At 37.9% G+C, this 17,295-nt stretch overlaps 3 protein-coding genes across 4 annotated transcripts; 1 reads left to right on the top strand and 2 right to left on the bottom strand.

Moving 5' to 3' along the window:
- Positions 1-405: 405 nt before the first annotated feature.
- Positions 406-3,066, bottom strand: LOC117541896 (L-rhamnose-binding lectin SML-like). The gene is made up of 9 exons (XM_034209200.1): positions 2,969-3,066; positions 2,705-2,740; positions 2,544-2,606; positions 2,300-2,435; positions 1,805-1,911; positions 1,272-1,316; positions 1,050-1,182; positions 708-807; positions 406-545 (listed from the first exon to the last, which is right to left on the bottom strand). The coding sequence occupies exons 1-9, from the start codon at positions 2,997-2,999 to the stop codon at positions 513-515; spliced, it is 684 nt and encodes a 227-aa protein (XP_034065091.1). The 5' UTR covers positions 3,000-3,066; the 3' UTR covers positions 406-512.
- A 2,826-nt stretch (positions 3,067-5,892) lies between these two features.
- On the bottom strand, positions 5,893-10,575 carry LOC117542043 (caspase-9-like). The gene is made up of 10 exons (XM_034209493.1): positions 10,131-10,575; positions 9,427-9,637; positions 8,513-8,596; positions 8,368-8,429; positions 8,084-8,260; positions 7,909-7,998; positions 7,650-7,797; positions 6,797-6,985; positions 6,575-6,684; positions 5,893-6,497 (listed from the first exon to the last, which is right to left on the bottom strand). The coding sequence occupies exons 1-10, from the start codon at positions 10,260-10,262 to the stop codon at positions 6,393-6,395; spliced, it is 1,308 nt and encodes a 435-aa protein (XP_034065384.1). The 5' UTR covers positions 10,263-10,575; the 3' UTR covers positions 5,893-6,392.
- On the top strand, positions 10,524-16,895 carry LOC117542042 (dnaJ homolog subfamily C member 16-like). 2 transcript variants are annotated; one of them, XM_034209492.1, is made up of 15 exons: positions 10,524-11,016; positions 11,255-11,442; positions 11,536-11,602; positions 12,014-12,341; positions 12,459-12,643; positions 12,794-12,898; positions 13,627-13,785; positions 13,898-14,028; positions 14,190-14,373; positions 14,923-15,102; positions 15,204-15,280; positions 15,642-15,722; positions 15,914-16,003; positions 16,091-16,261; positions 16,348-16,895. In XM_034209492.1, the coding sequence occupies exons 2-15, from the start codon at positions 11,264-11,266 to the stop codon at positions 16,787-16,789; spliced, it is 2,379 nt and encodes a 792-aa protein (XP_034065383.1). In that variant the 5' UTR covers positions 10,524-11,016; positions 11,255-11,263; the 3' UTR covers positions 16,790-16,895. The 2 variants fall into 2 exon arrangements, with proteins under 2 accessions (XP_034065383.1, XP_034065382.1); XM_034209491.1 differs by having other exon boundaries at positions 10,525-10,852.
- Positions 16,896-17,295: the final 400 nt, after the last annotated feature.

The following is a 17,295-nucleotide window of genomic DNA, read 5'->3' as shown; positions in this document are numbered from 1 at the left end:
TATCAACATTTTTGTACTATTTACCAAATGAGGAAAGGTTTTCTGTGGGTGAAATAAAAAATGTTTTTGGACTGGTAACTTATTGGTGATACTAATATTACTTTAAAAATGGCAGTCACCCTTTAAGCAGCTGCAAAAAATGTACTCCTTCTTTCATTTTATTTCATATACCACACAGTGTTTGCTGTTTAGCTTGAGTGTCTGTACGTCTACGTTTTTCTAAGCCATTGTACTGTAGCTACAGTGCTAATGCTAACTCTTAAGCAATGTGGGAACACAAACTGCTCAATCACTTCAATCCATCAAAACGTGAAACCATAACACAACCTGTATGGGTGAAACTACTCTACATTGGTATTCTAATATAATTATAAATGATGAACAACACATGAACAAATTGACAAATTATTTTCAATGCATGTTTATTAATTTAAGAGGAACACTTTGAGATGCACCTTCTCGTTTCCATGGGGTTTATTGTGATGTGCCTGCCATTTCATTATGTTAACAGGTTAATTGTTTGGAAGCTGCTGAGATTGTAGGATCTGCAAGGAACAATACATATTATTTCAGACAAATACTTTAAACAACGGACAGCATAAAACGTGATGGCTTTCATCGCTGTCAAATTGTCTTTTAGGTTTTAGTAATTGGCCTTTTTTTCAGAAGTGTGGTAGCAACACTTTGTAGACATTTGAGATACTTACACAAGTGTAAGTAACCTCCAGGTACTTGTAAGTGCCGCCACAAGGGTCTCCAAACTCGGAATTGGTTGCACTGATAGTGCAGCTGTTTTGTCCATTGCAGCTGTGGATGGAGAGTGACATGAGTGAATACACCCACATATACAGTCTATGGTGTAAACCTAAAGATATTTCATATAGGTTCAAATAAAAATCACAGCCTTTCAATCAGCAAGTATCGTATGTCATTAAATATTTTGCAGATTCCTATTTTTGCATTTTTAGCTGCTTTTAAATGCAAATGTTTATTGTTATGAAGCTTATAAAATAGTTCTCCCTATATTAACAAAGGCTGTGCAGCTTTACATGTTAGCAACTTTGCGAGAATGGTCCGAGCAGTCGATTCTTTGAAGCTGGGAAGTGGGCCGATTGTAAGAGCAGGTGGTACGGTCATGGCGTCCGTAGTTAGCACCGTAGATAAATATAATCTTTCCTTCATCTGTCAAAAAGAACACGACAATTGGCAACGTATGACAGAACTGTAATGTAGATTTATAGATGTATTGAGAATATCATTAGGCTTCTTACCGCATTGGAGGTGTGCCAAAGAGCCCTCACATGCATCAAAGTTAACTGTCAAAATAACATGATTGAATCACATCAGACATCACATTATAATAGGTTCAAGTTCAAGGTTCAAGGATTTTATTGGTCATACGTGCATAGCTACAGTGTAGTTATGACGATGAAAATCTTAGGTCACAGGCTCCTCCAACAGTGCAACACAATAAAACAGATAAACATAAAAAATAATAGTGCAAGTAAATAGTAAATACAAATGGAAAAATTGTAAAAAAGTGAAATAGTGCAAGTGATTGGAATGATATATTAGATAAATAATTTCTAAGTAGCAGCCAGATTAATGTTATGATGTTGTTTCAAGTTCAGGTGTTTAACAGTCTTATTGCCTGTGGGATGAAACTGTCCCTGAGTCAGGTGATTTTAGTCCGGATGCTGCGGTACCGCCTGCCAGACGGCAGCAGACAGAACAGTTTGTGGCTGGGGTGATACTTTATAAAGCTTTGTTTTTACTGTTAGTTTAATGCAGACATGTGACTCACTTGCTGGGAAGCAGTCATAGGTGGTTTCCAGGTATTTGGCGGTACCATAGCAGGGATCCTTAGAAAAGACTCTTGGGTTTAGTTCACACTCCGTCTTGCCGTCACAGCTGTAGGGAACAAATTAGGAGTATGTTTGCTTCAGCGCAGAGTAAAAGCACACCTAAAGTTAAATTGAGTAAATAATGTAGTAACCTGGACTTATCTTCAACCCCAAGCTTTAGGTGCAATATATAATGTGAAACTAGGACTTGAGAGTGTAAAACTCTTGTTTAATATACAGTATAATGTAATTGTTCCGTCAATTCAGTCAAATATCTTTGCTCTTCCACTTCTTTATGCAACTTCGATCAGCCAAATTAGTAGTAGGGAACTGCTGCATCTAGTAAAGTGCATGACTGCCTGTTAAATGTCATCAAAGTAAACATTTAAGGCACTGCATTTGGAATACATTAATTAGAATGCCTATGATAATATGATATTAAACGAAATGTGTACCTCAACTTGATGATGTCCAGTGTGCCCTCCAGAGAGCAGTGTGTATTTGAGATCTGTGAATAAGGTCTTCCCTCAATGCAAGTCTTGCTGTCTCTGCGTCCATACAGTGCATACTTCACAACGATCCTTCCAGTATCTTTTACACAGTAATTGAGGAAATTAAGAAACAAGAAAAATCCCATCCCTTATATTTGCTTTTGTGGGTATGATTTTTGCACAGTGTACACAAAGAGTTAAGTCGTACCACAGCTCAGGCGATGGACATTGTAGACGTCGCCACAGGTGGTTACTCTCTTTGTGCCAAACACTGAAATGACAGAAGTTATTTGAGTGTGTTCAAACCTCATACTGTTTGTAGCAAACAAATGCAATCACTGTTGCTATCACACCTCCTCAGATATTTACCTGTCTTCATCATGAGCAAACATGTTGCTGCCAGAACTGCAAAAGAAACATCACTGTGAAACGGTGTCAGCCCAACATCGATTTTTCTTTAAGGTTTTACAGATAATTTATATATATGAATATTTATATATATAAATCTATACTCTGTATATTTTTTTTAAAGAAATACTTTGGCTACTTTATCAAGATAGCATCTATTATAATTTGTATTTTACTTAAACCCACATAAGTATTGTTTTAGTCATTAGTCGGCTGTGTACTTACGCAGGGTTGCACTGACTCTGAAGTGAAGCATGTTTTCTAGAAGCTCTAGTCGTAGATAGCAGGACTGATGGTGACTCGCTTTTTCTGCCAGGTGAAGAACTGACCTTGCCTTTTATACAAAACATTTGACATTCTTTATATGGCATGGAGGTATGACAAATGAACACCTTATAAGGAAGGAAGGGTTTTCATTGGGTTGAGACACAGATTTTAGTTGAAAAACTGAAACATATTTTAGGCTAAACAGGTTTCTCAGTTTCCTCCTCTTTTCCATAAATTAAATGGTTGTTCCTGCAAACTGATGATTATCTATTGTATTGCTATTTTGAGTTGTCTTCCTTGAACACTCTCAAGCACTTATTTTTGTTTTCTGGACTTCCTTGAAGACCCAGAAAAACATCAGACACAGAGAGCCACTGAGGTGGAGCTCTGCTTAAGCACAGACATGTCTTTCATTTTCTGTTGAATCGTTACCTCGATATCAAGTTATAATAAAAATGTATCACAAACAGACAAGAAACTGCTGATTTATCAGATTATATTTGACACATTTACACGCTTATTGTGATCTTTTTGTGGTTTCAGTATGCTAACAGCGACTTCTCAAGCAACCCTCATGTGCAGGACTTGTTTTTAAAACATGTGAGGCTAAGAGGAAGTAGGAAAAATAACTTCAGATTACAGCCTAACAATGTTTTCGCCATGATGACTTGACACATAGGGCAAAAACATACTTGGAATGCAATAGTTTGTCAAAACAAAGATCTTGGTAGAACCAGATTGTGCCAAGCATGGGTGGCTCCGCAGAGTTGCTTTTACTGTACATTTCTCTCTAAGAAATATTGCCAAAGTGCGTCCTGTTTTTAAATAAACAAGACACCGACACACCTCATGCATTCATTTAAAGTAGGTTGGACTACTCTTTTCTTTTTACAGGTTTTCCCATAAAGTCAATTGAAAGACTGCAACTTATTCAAAACTCTGCTGCTATAGGCTTTTATCAAAAACAAGAAAAATGTGCACATTACTCCTGTTTTAGCTACGTTACTCTTCATGGTTTGGCACCCTCATATATCACGGAGTCTCTGTCGTTTTATGTCCCTGGACAAGCCCTAAGGTCCTCGTAAGCAGGCTTTCAAAAATATTCCTAAATTCACCCAAAATAAAATCATTTTTAAACGACAGCTGAAGACATAGCTTTTTATTACGACATTTTCTTAGTCTTTTAAAATAAGAGATATTTTTTTTATTTTGCCTCTTGCCTCTTGGGTTATCTGTTGGACATTATGGATCATTAGTTATTTCATTTGACTTTTTTATTATCATAATCGTAAGGGAAACTTCTGTGTAGCTATGCAGTGGGAGTCACCGACTCAGGAAGGAGACACGGTAGGAGCAGTAGCTTTGATGTCAAAACACTGATGATTTATTGGAGTTTCGGCCGTAGCATTCACATCACAAGTCACAGCAGTCCCGGTGAGACTGCACGGGTGAGTTGCCACGTCAATTCTAAAGAACTCTACCTCAGACCCATGTATTTAACTATTTCTGAGAACATCATCAAACTGCTGCATAACAACATAGAATCATAACACCTCTATCAGCTGACGCCAACAGGCAGGGACAGGGAGACAGAACACTGAGAGCACAGCAGCCAAGGTTACGAGGTGTGTGTGCTCAGTCAGGACAGTTTGAACTGATAAGCTGGGTCAAAGTTATGGGTCTTGGAAAATATTTCCACAACAATACCTTTTTTTAACTCCTTGTGTTCCTTGAATTGTAATGTTGTGCTCAAAAAGGTCTTAATGTTTGACCTGAATTGAATTTCTTGTTTTCTGTTTAATTTTTGATGTGTTCCATTTTGTTAAAGCACTTTGAGCTACACCTAGTGTATGAATAGTGCTCTACAAATAAAGCTTTATTATTATGTATCACTTTAGTTAGAATTAGATGACACCGTCATTATCATATTCAAACCAAGCCTTTAGGTAGTATTACTAAGAGGAGTTATTTACTTAAGTAACCAACTATGGAAGTTTGCATCAACAAGTAAATCACATGAAGTGTTCAATATCAAATCAAGAGTATTAAATAGGAGATTTAGCATTATTTATGTGTAAACGTTTTGAAAAGTTATTTTTATCGTTCGAAGACTGTCAATAATTGGAAACATTTAATTGTGATTTCATTTATTGTCCAGAATTAAGACCTAAACTGAATTATACTTTATATTAGAATATGAAGAAGTGAAAATTGTCTACAACCATGTTAGTGTTTCTTTGAGGCTGTTCAGGGTATAAGTGATAAACATCTGTTTAAAGCTGTGTGCTGATTTGAAATCAGCGACTTGAAATTAATTAGAAACATTTTTACATTATAGTGACCCATGGTGGCAGTGTAGAGATATAATAGATTCACAAAGTTTGTCATGAAGTATTTTCTGAAAGACCATCTACCATAGCTATTGTGTTAAAATAGTCTCATTATTATACAAAAATACTTACATAACTTATAAAAACCCAATGCTCAATACATTGTTATGTATCTGCTCTGCTTTTACTGCTGCCCATGTCTATCCCGGTTTAATTTGTACAGTAATTGATACGGCCTACATCTGATTATTATATTTCCCTTGGTTGGTGATTGGCTAATGGTTACACAAGCCAAAAAAAGTTATGACATCATAAAGTGGCCAAAATCTGATCAGCTCATTTTCAGAGAGGTTTTTATAGAAATGGATCAGGACAAAAAGAGAGAGAATCTTTTTTCCTGAAACTTTCTGAATCTCTTTCATGCATTACATGTTGATGTAGAAAAGACATGAAAAAGTGGATTTTGCATAATAGGTAGCGATACAGATATAAAGATAAAAATAACTTTCCATTCATTTGTGCGTTGTATTTTAGAAGAGACATAACTTCACATTTGTTTATGAACATTTATAAGAAAGCAACGTCTTTAATATCAATTTGCAGAGTACAAATTAAACATCATGTTGATTGTCTACTCTTGCAATTCGACAGCTGCTAGTGTCAATAAGACACCAAGCCTATAAACTGGAGAACATTTTCACTGTACATAAATATTTTCTACACCATTACCCAAAAAGTTAAAACAATTAAAAACATTGCAAGATATGACAAACAATAGAAATGTACACTAAGACATGATTGTGTCTGTAAAAACACTTCAGAAATCCCAATTGCACAATGATGTTATTTGCACTATTTTCTTTCTCATGTCTCAAGTGTATTGTATGTTGCATTGTTTGAGGAGACTGAGGCTTAGATTTCCATTACCAACAACTACACTCTAGCTATTGTGCATATGACAATAAACCCTTTGAATCTTTGAAATTACATCCATAAAGTAAACTTTCCTTTCCTGAACGTGACACTGAGAAAAGTAAAGCGGAACTCTGCCGCTATGCTTGGGTTTGAAAGTAGAGAAGCTTGCGGAGGAAGTTAAAGGAACCAGGCATTTGTTTGTAGAGCCCTTTTGCTGAGTTTTGAGAGACTTCATGGTTGACCTGAAAAAAAAGCACAAACAACAATCAGATGTGTCCATGTTTGAAATTTAAAAAGCTCTAAATGGTAAAAAGCTCACCATCATCAACATTGTGACCAAGTCATCGGTAGCAGCATTTTCCTCAAGAATACCATTGAGTGTCTCCACGTACCAGGAGCCTGACTGGGTGTCTCTCCAGGAAACATAACCTGCGTTTGTCACAAAAGGCATTAGAAGGACATACAAAGCAAGTGTATCTCTAGAGTTATAAATCAGGTGAATAATTGCAACACACACACACACACACACACACACACACACCTGGAAAGGTAGAGTAGGACACCAGGATGTCACTGGGGGTGGGCAGCGTTACTCTGGCATCTGGTTCATCAGACATGCTCAGAGAGTCGCTGCTGGACGACATTGGGATGGCGTCCGTCTGATCATCCGCTCCACCGTGGGAGGGTTCAACCTCGTCAGGGGACACCTCAAAGCCTGTGTCTCTTTCACCTGCGGCACAAGAGCAACAACAAGTTTAACTTATGGATTCAAAAATATAATTAAATATTTTAGAAACATTTGTTATTTTGTTTTTTGTTTTTGGGACAGGGTGCAAGAGCACTTAGTTATAAAGGGTGTAATACCGGTCTAATATCATAGTTTAGTTTGGTGTTTTTATGCAAATCAGAGTTCAGAATATTTGTTTTAACAAATTGTATTATATAAATCTTGCTCAGTTTTCTGCCATTGAAAATCTTCTTTTAATCGTTAACAAAAGAGTGCCTTAAGACTTTTTTTAAAATGGTACAGTCATGTTTTACCTGAAATCATGTGATTCTCCAACATACCAGATTTTCTTTTAGGTTTAACATGACTATGCCATTTCAATAAAAGGTACATATTTTTTCATGTAACTTTTTCCAAAGAGCATTTTAAACAAAATGTGTTTCTACCTAAACCCAATTCATTTTTGTACTTACGTTATATATTTAATAAACCCCCTTCTATTTAATATCAAGTTATCTTTTGATTATTATTCTTTCTTGGAATTGGTGTTAAACGTGTTAAACAGTGATAATAGTTTGTTATATAATGATGTTCAACAAAAGTATAAAGAAAATGTACACATGCTTTGTTACTGAGTTATATTAACTGTATGTTCTGCGTTAGCTACCTCCTCCGCAGGCCTGGATGAAGAACAGTTTGGGTTTGCCCTGTAAAGACGGGCAATGCTGGCCATTGAGGTAGTTTGTGATGTGCTGAACTGGGACATGCTGTCCGTCCACACCATACACAGCACCAGGGAATCGGTTGTGACTCACCTACAACAAAAGATATGAGCGTACATTATAAGGCGTTTGGATTTGAACTTGAGCAGGCCAGAGAGAAAAGTGTTTTCTGATTTTACAAAAGAACATGAGGACATGGCTTACCTCAGTCCCATGGGACAGCATGATAACCACACAGCAGTCATATTGGGAGTGGTCCTTCTTACATAAAGATGCAAGTTCATGTTTGATTTGCTGAAATGCAGTGATAACAGTTAGATATATAGTTATGCATTTTCACATGAGTTCTAATACACAGAAAAAGAAGAGATCTCCTTACTCTTTGTTTCAGGTTCGTCCTAACTTCCACAATAAAGTTGAGTGCCTTGAATTTACTCTCCAGTTTGTCACAGTCTATGTTGGAGCCTTTGCGATTGCTCAGCTCGCTCTCGGGTTCAAACTCTACGTTGTTTATGATGAGGCAATGTCCACATGGGCTGGCATCCATTTTATAGCTCTGACACAGGTAGAGAAAAAAAGAGACATGATGTTAATACATAATGCTTCTTCCAAACTTTGTATCTTCTGTTGGTCATAAGCACATGATAAATAAATGCTGCTTACCTGAATACTATCCCGTCTAGTTCTGCCTTGTGGCCTCGGTCTCATGTACTCCCTTTCAGGTGCTGTGACATGAGAATGCATACGTGTTAACCATCAATAAACATACCAGTCTGTAAAAAACACTGAAATGTACCATAAAGCTTACATGGAGTAGGAGTAGTACTGGGTCTTGGGATTGGATGAACACGGACAGCATATTTAATGTTCTTATCGACATCCATAGGAGAGGCTAATAGGGAAATAAAAACACACATATATATATATATATATATATATATATATGTATGTGTGTATATGAGACATCAAAGAATGGTACATTTTGTGATTTGTGGCTATTTTTCTTCCATAACAGGTCTTCTTTCGGATTAATGGACAAAAAACCACCATAATACACATTAAGGTGTTTATTTTGTAGTTGGGCTGTAGATTCCTCCTAAATGGCTTAATTTGCTTATTCAAACATAACATTTTAGAAGTTATATAAAAAATACACGTCTTAATGTAAGAAATCCACTTGCGAAGTGTTATGGTGATATCTATTAGTTGATTTTTCTGTTTAGGTGTAGTGTCTTGTAAAATGTACATTTTTAAAATAAATATATTTAATGGCTGTTTACCCCAAACTATTTGTTCTTATACTCTCAACTTCAGTAGCACAACATATACTATATAGCACACTATTTTTGTAATTTAAAAACATGGCAATCTAAAAAATGATATCCCTCTGTACAATTCTTCGACTCTAGTATGTCAAAATATAAAACTAAGACTTTTGAAACTGACTTTACCCAAAGTCAGAAAACATATGAACATGAGCTCACATTTACTAAGACAATGCCTCAATAACACATTCATACATAACATTTAAAAAAAACTTGCTATACAAAAAAAAAAATCCTAAATGAAATAATCATCTGGATGATATTAATGGTAATATCTCATAGTTAAACATTTGACTTATTCCCCCTGTGGTGTCTGCCTTTAATATTACAGGACCAGAGTTATGTTTGTGTTGTGACATTAATACAGGTGAAATAACGTGCAGTATCACACACTCACACACTGGCAGAGGCTGGAGAACAGGGCGTACAGTCTGGGTAGGAGTAGCAGGCTGGAGCTGAACTGATGGAACTCCACTCTGAAGGAGCTCTGCCAAACTGTGCTGCCCTGCCTCCTGAAGGCAATCCAGAAATAACGGGAAGGCTCGACTCCCCCGGGTCTCCAAGTCCTGGACCAACTGCCTGGCCTGATCACGTCTGGTCCCTGAGCTCTGACAGGAGACAGGTGTACCAACACCACAGTCAAATAAGTGCTGTATAGTAATCCCACAAAGTATTAACCTCAATTCAAATTCAATTAAATCCAAAGGCTTTATGATCATATGCACAGTAGCTAAAGTGCAGTAATGGAATGTACAATCCCAGGGTCCTCCAACAATGCAACATACATATAAGACATAAAACAATAAAAACAATAACAATTGTGCAAGAAGAAACAGAGAATAAATAAATTAGTGCAAGATTATGTTGCAAGAACAATGTGCAAGTAAGGCAGAATAAGTGAACAACGATACATGTAAGATACAATACGCCAAATGTGGCAGAGAATGCTGAAAGTGATCAAGTTAATGCAGGTGTCTATGTAAAATAGAACAAGATGAACAAGAACAGAATGTGAAATTAATTGCTGTACACTGGAATAAATACTACTTAATGTGTAAATGAATCTGCAACCTAATGACGTGACCCATACAGCTGTCTTACCTTGATCTCATCGATCATGTCTTGGGTAAAAACTCCCTTTTCAATAAGACCATCATAAAGGTTCGATGGGTCCAAGTCTCTCACCAGACTGGTCCTGTTGCGCTGGAGGATCTTCTTTTGGCGTTCCTCCATTTAATACTACACAATAATTCGTCGAGGTAGACAGAGAAATATCGTAAAAGTCGTATAAAAGCCGAAAATCTTGTTTCAACAACAGAGGAAGTCGTTATCCTTCAATTGTGAAAGCGAAATTATACGTTGTTCCCGTAAAGATATTAGAAGTTCCTGTCTCATTTCTCTTGTTTGCTCTCCGTTGCATTAGCAATTTCCTTGTTTACATCACCGCTGTCTGTGATTGGTCCACTGAGAGACTACCTACAGAAAAAAACAGGGTGCGCTTGATTTTACTTACCGCGCACCGCTGCCGCAATACCAGCGTAACATAATGCATGAACACGGAGCGACGGGCATTAAACCGAACACAAACAAATAAAGCATTAGGTGTCATAAATACTCAATATCCCCAAATTAATTTCGACACTGGGCGCCTCCCCCTCTCTCTCCTATCAGCAGCAGTTTGTGATCTCGCCCTGGAGGAGCTGCGGGGGATGCTGCGGAACACACCCTGTGCTGTGCTGTGCTGTCTCTTCACATCAAGCCGAGGAACATCAAAACGCTCATCAATTATGTGACGTACGACCGGCTGACTGCATCTGCTTCAGGTGAATTTAGAGCTTGTTGCGTTTAGATAGCTAGCTAGCAACGCAACTAATCTTAATGAAGGAAACAACTGCATGAATGTTTTTATCCTCGAGGAATAAGGTTAATGTCACATCCTACTGACATGTCAGCTGCATTATGATACGGTATCATCTGTTCTGCACTTGTAAGTTGACACATATCCTACTGCCTAGCTTCTGTAGTTAGCATGCTAAATGCCATTTTAATATAGCTACCCGGTTGTCATCCCTTTTCATCATTACTATCTATGCTAACATCCGTATGGAAGACAAGACTGTTTTGGATTTGCAAGTCAGCTAAAGGCAATGTCATGATTGCAGACGCCTGAACATCCTCAGAATGAATCCACCTTAACTGTTGAATATTCTTGTGATGTGCAAAAGGTTTCTGCGATGATGGCAGGGTCAAAGATGTCCGCACCGCTGGCTCTGGTGCTGGTCCTCTCGGTGCTGCTCACAGGAGTGGCCCATGCTGCTGGGCCTGAGATGGACCCATACAAAATCCTGGGAGTAACCAGGAGTGCAAGCCAGGCTGAGATCAAAAAGGTTTACAAGCGTCTGGCAAAAGAATGGTAAGTAGTATTTCTCACAGTACAGTGTCACTGGCCTGTTTTGTTAACCTCATTCATGTATTCTTATAATAAGCATCTTCTTCTTGTGTCAAGGCATCCGGACAAAAACAAGAGTCCAGGAGCTGAGGACATGTTTATTAAGATTACTAAATCTTATGAGGTTAGTCATTTGTCCAAATTCATCATTATATTGTGCACAGGGTTACCGTAAGTATCATATATTCTGTGTAAGCTGTGATAAAAGACTGTAACATGTGCATGAGGAAGAAGGAAGATAAGATACCATTTTTATAATTCAGAAGGAAATTCTTGCCAGAGATTTATCAAAAATAACAAAACATTAGAATGAAAAAAACAAACAGTGTGTATAAGAAATAATATTAACAAAATGTCCTAAAAGAAAACATTGAAAGTAAGATAAATGAATAATAATATGTTTACTAAAATTGAAAGCTAATATTGGGCCCGATATTGAACAATCTAAATATTGCACATGATATTGAAAGGTCATATTGCACATGATATTTATGTTTTTTCTTCTGTATTTATATTTATTCTATCCTAAATCCAGATCCTGTCCAGTGAAGACAAACGTGCCAACTACGACCGTTATGGGCAGACTGATGACACGCAGCCATACGGTGGCAACGGTCGCTACGGTCAGCGCCAGGAAGGCTTTTATTTTGATGAGTCCTTCTTCAACTTTCCCTTTAACAGCAAGAACCAGAGGGACTTTGCTGACAGCAAGTACACGTTGCACTTTAACCAGTATGTCAACGAGGTGGTGCCTGACAGCTACAAGAGACCGTACCTGATAAAGATCACGTCCGACTGGTGCTTCAGCTGCATCCACATTGAGCCTGTTTGGAAAGAGGTGGTGCAGGAGATGGAGACTCTAGGTTTGGAAATAGCCTGTCAATCATGCAGAATTATTGAGCAGCCCGGCCATCTGTGTGCATTTTGGCCGATTTGAAAAGGTTGATGTGTGTATATTTGAGAAAATGCTGTGTTTGCAGGTGTCGGGATAGGTGTGGTGGATGTTGGCTATGAAAGAAGGTTAGCCAATCACCTTGGCGCTCATCGCACACCATCCATACTGGGAGTTATAAATGGCAAAGTGATGTTTTTCCATTACGCTGTAGCAAAGGAGCACCTCAGGCAGTTTGTAGAAGACCTTCTCCCTCAAAGACTTGTAGAGTGGGTACGTATCCCCGCGTCTTACACTTTTTGCAATCAGTACATTTTTAGGGAGGATGACTAAAATATTGGCCATGTAAGATTTAGGTGTACTGATTTTTAATGACTATACAATAAAAAACGAGTTAAATGTTGTGCTTTTTGTGTACTTCAGGTCACCGACAAGAATTACCTGCAGTTCTTGAGCAGCTGGCATGAGCTCAACAAGCCTCACGTGCTTCTGTTTGACCAAGTGCCTGTAGTTCCTCTGCTTTACAAGGTAGGCTCTTGCAGTTTGAAATGCTTGTTTTGATTCACAAAATATGCAAACAAATTTTTTAAATATCAGTACATACAGTACAGAAAAAATATGCAAGAAAATAAAATGAGACTATTAAAAGAAAAATAAATAAAAACACGAGTATATTTATACAGCGGTACCATAATTCTCCAAAAGATTAATACTTTCTTTGCTTGATGAACTAGACTAAATTATCTGAGTCGATAATTCAGTCAAGGAGAGAAGGTTAAAACGTTTTCACTTAGTATTGAAATATATTCAGCTTTTAAATGAAAACAAAAAATATATTTATTATTAAATTAGTTAGATATTCAAGAGTGCCATCATCTGGATTATCATGGTAGCAATTAGGGTATTATAAGAGTAGACACAGAATCTCCAAAAAAGGCAAATTGGCAAACAATGCTTTTGACATTATCCAAAAAAAAGTCAATGTGTTTAGACATTAGACAAAAGTAGGATATATTTTATGTCAAATGTATTAGTCTATGTCTGGTTTATTCCTTCAATTATTGACCTCAAGATAAATGTGACTCACTTTTTAATTTTCTTTTTTTTAAGTTTGTCAAATGTGCCTATTGTTACACTTTAAGATCTTTTAATTAAATTAAATCCATCATTGGTAAAGGCTATGTTTTTATTTTTAAAGAAAAGTACCAGTAATTGCATTGCTCACATGTCAATCCTTTCTCTCTACATCTTCATAGCTCACAGCGTTTGCCTATAAGGACTACTTGCAGTTTGGCTATGTGGACCAGGGCCTCTCAGAGACCGCTGATCTGCAGAAACAGTTCAATATTAACACCTACGCTCCGACCATGTTGGTGTTCAAAGAGAGCATTGAAAAGCCCGCTGACATTATACAGGTCAGTCACAGCAGCAGATAGCTATTATTCATTGTTATCTATACACTGCACTTTTGTTCACAAAAAGGTTCATTCACTCTTTTTTATTTATGGTTATGTTTGTTCTCTGCAGGCTAAAGGAATGAAAAAGCAAATTATTGATGAGTTCATGTCAAACAACCGATTTCTTCTCGTGCCACGTTTGGTCAATCAGAAACTCTTTGATGAGCTCTGTCCTGTCAAACAGTTTCATAGAAGAAGAAAGTAAGAGAATCTTACACCACACCGCCTTTCTTTTTTTTTGTCAGAGACTATTAAAATACAGAACCAAAATAATTCTGTTCGATGCTGTAATTTCCACATTTATTTTGAAGTATTTTAAGAGATGTATCTTTTGCATTATGTTATGTCTTTCCTCTCTTCAGATACTGTGTCCTGCTGATAACAGGCGATGAAGAGACTTTTTCTTTTGGGAACCAGGCGTTTCTTTCCTTTGCCTCCACCAATAGCAAGGAAGTAGTGAGATTTTCATATGTTTATCAACGGCTACAGCAACCTCTCTGTGACATCTTCATGCAGAACAAGGACACTGCAGAGTCTCCAGCACAGGTACCTGTTCAACCAACACCACAGCTGTTGTTCAGCTCATTTAAAGCTTTTATGGTCATTTGCGAACAGGTATCACTTTTCGATATATAGAATGCATGAAAGCTATTGGCTAAGCAATGTATTGTTACAAAGATTTGAGATGAAGAGATTATGATTTGAAGGGTTTTACTTCACTGCCAAAACAAATAGCGGGAATGTTTTTAGGAATGTTATGGCTATAAATGATATATAAACAAACCACTCTTTACAAACATCATCATACAGATAGGTATGTATCCATATGGTTCATCTTCTAAGTGCTACTGAATTGGAGATTTCAAGTTCAGAGTATGAGAAAAATTTAGATTCAAATTGTAAAATTCATACATTTTTAAAAACACTAAAGGTGAACTGGGTAAAACAGGGTAACAAATAAATCACCATGTAATTTCCCCAGTCGGTTACTTACGTTAAGAGAATTAAATTATACTGCAATGTTATGTTTAAATGTAATTGAGGAGAAATGTACGGACATAAATAATATTAACAGGGGGAGTTTTCTTCCCTCAGGTGGTGATCCTGGAGAGGCGTAATGCTGCAGGGAAGGCCTTGTTCAAGCCAGTGACCGCCTGGAATGGCAGCGATGACGACAAGCAGCGTCTCCTGGAGGAGCTGGAGCGCCTTCAGAAGGACCCGTCCATCCTCGTCCATGACGCCATGCTGCCCGAGCTCAACAACGAGTTTGCCTCTGTACGCTCTCTTTGAGTAAAGCAGTGCGCTTTAACAATGCCTGTCCGTGTTAGATATCAACCATTAGTCCTGTTACTAAATGTTTTAATCTCTCTGTGTAGATGTTTGTTATCCGATGGATCTATGCATCGTACGATTACCTCTCTGAAGTCATCGATGATATTCTGCATAACAACTGGTAGGTAGTGATGTTTAGTTTTAAGCAACTCCAAAAACATGCATGTATATGATTTTGATGTTACTGAATAACCGTTGCTGAGCTACAGTTTTCATTTAATTTGCTAGAAAACGTTTAAAACACTTATTTAAAAAATGTTTTAGTGATGCAATCCTTTATCATTGACATATACATTATTAACACTTCTTCCTGATACTCTTCCCGTCAACCAATTCCATTACTTCAAGGGCAATTTTAGCATAATTCGTTTGGCAAATGCCATATACTTTATTTGGGATTTATACTAATATTAATATTTCTGTATTTATCTCCATAATGGAATAAGCAGCTCTTTTAGATGTGTCTCTGTGTGGATTTGCAGGCGTGAGATGATGCCTCTTCTGTCCCTCATCTTCTCTGCCTTGTTCATCTTGTTTGGAACTGTCGTCGTCCAGGCCTTCAGGTCGGTTACTTTACCCATCCACCAAAACTGTAACCATAGCAACATCAGCCTTTCCTTGGATTAGTGTAAGACACTATATAAAAAAAAAAGCTAAAGTCAAGCTAAAAAAAAAAAAATGATGCTTAATAATTACTCTTCTACGCTAGTGCAACCCTGTTTGGAAAACATTTTTTTTTTTTTATGTTTTTAAGTGACTCCAGTGAAGATAAGCAGACTAAACCAAAGGCAAAGGATGGGACAAAATCTGAAAATGGGTCACCAGGGAACGGTAGTGCTTCAAGGCAAGATTACAATTATAATTTCCATATAAATGCAGTGAAGGATTTATAATTGTCTTTTAAGCTTTTTATTTTACTTATTGGTTTTAGTCGGCCTCCAAAGAAGAATTTTGTGGAGGTGACAGAGCTGACAGACATCACATACATGAGCAACCTGGTGAAGCTGAGGCCAGGACACATGAACATAGTGCTGGTGCTCACCAACGCCTCCAAAAACATCCTACTTAGCAAGTACGCTAAAGAGGTCTACTCTTTCACAGGGTGAGATAAACAATCCCTTTTACACACATTTGTGTAATCCTTTTTCTCGATACTTCATCAAATTAATTCTTTCAACACTCTCCTAGGAGCCTGACACTACATTTCTCCTTCCTGAACATCGACAAACACGGCGAGTGGATGGACACACTGCTCGAATACGCCCAGGACGCCATGCAGATCGATGAAGATGACGCAGGAAACCACAAGATGGACTACACAGGCTACGTGCTGGCACTCAACGGACACAAAAAGTACCTCTGTCTGTTTAAACCCGTCTACACCGGGGAAGACATCGACAGCAAGTCATCAGAGGATGAAGGGGCCGCTTCAGGGGGGAGGTCGAGGTCCAGTTCCCGCGATGACAATCCGCCGCGCAGATCCAAGCGATCCCGTAGCTTATCCACCCTGCAGATCCACCACAAGCTGGACCGCCTGGGGCTATGGATGGAAAGGCTCATGGAAGGCACTTTGCCTCGCTACTACATCCCCACGTGGCCAGGACTGGACAAGATCACCCCCAGTAAATAGATGGAGGCGAGTGAGAAAGGGACTTCTTATTTATCTACTGTCACACCAAAATGACTCCCCTTGTGTTCTGCTGCCATTTTTGCACTTGAGATATTTAATAGTTACAGATGTTTTGAAGGTGCAATGTGTAAGACCGAGTCAGGTGAATCAACGGGGCAGCGTTTTACCTCTACCACTGGGTCCGTACAATCTCAATTGACTAGTTACTAATAATTTACTAACTCATTTGCTATTAGCTTGAAAAAAACGACTGTTGAAACTCTGAGAGCCAATCAGAAATAACACTGCAATCTTCTTTTTGATCTTTGTTTTTACCGGCCACTTACCAGAGGCCCGTACTACGAAGCCGGTTCAACCTAACCTGGATATGTTTGAGTTACCTGGCTTACCTAATCCAAAACAAACGCGCTCTCGCTAAACTGTCCTACGACGCTGGTTATCAATTCGTTAACTCAAGCCAGCTTTTCCCTATCTAGTTAGGTGCGCGTTCAAAGGGGTGGTATTTG

This window comes from Gymnodraco acuticeps, unplaced genomic scaffold (genome assembly GCF_902827175.1).
Source record: "Gymnodraco acuticeps unplaced genomic scaffold, fGymAcu1.1, whole genome shotgun sequence".
Classification (NCBI taxonomy): domain Eukaryota; kingdom Metazoa; phylum Chordata; class Actinopteri; order Perciformes; family Bathydraconidae; genus Gymnodraco; species Gymnodraco acuticeps.
The sequence above is the reverse complement of the archived record's forward strand: the minus strand, read 5'-3'. Positions and strand labels throughout refer to the sequence as shown.

Bases quoted from the DNA above. Each gene is read 5' to 3' on its own strand.
- LOC117542043 (XM_034209493.1), bottom strand. From the start codon at position 10,262: ATGGAGGAACGCCAAAAGAAGATCCTCCAGCGCAACAGGACCAGTCTG. The intron at 8,430-8,512 runs GTAAGCTTTATG...CTCATGTCACAG, and splicing joins CAGTACTACTCCTACTCCAT to CACCTGAAAGGGAGTACATG. The intron at 7,999-8,083 runs GTAAGGAGATCT...ACTGCATTTCAG, and splicing joins GGACGAACCTGAAACAAAGA to CAAATCAAACATGAACTTGC.
- LOC117541896 (XM_034209200.1), bottom strand. From the start codon at position 2,999: ATGCTTCACTTCAGAGTCAGTGCAACCCTGC. The intron at 2,741-2,968 runs GTAAGTACACAG...TTTCTTTTGCAG, and splicing joins CAGAGTCAGTGCAACCCTGC to TTCTGGCAGCAACATGTTTG. The intron at 1,912-2,299 runs GTACACATTTCG...TGTTCCCTACAG, and splicing joins CTGGACATCATCAAGTTGAG to CTGTGACGGCAAGACGGAGT.
- LOC117542042 (XM_034209492.1), top strand. From the start codon at position 11,264: ATGATGGCAGGGTCAAAGATGTCCGCACCGCTGGCTCTGGTGCTGGTC. The intron at 11,603-12,013 runs GTTAGTCATTTG...TCCTAAATCCAG, and splicing joins AGATTACTAAATCTTATGAG to ATCCTGTCCAGTGAAGACAA. The intron at 14,374-14,922 runs GTACCTGTTCAA...TTCTTCCCTCAG, and splicing joins CTGCAGAGTCTCCAGCACAG to GTGGTGATCCTGGAGAGGCG.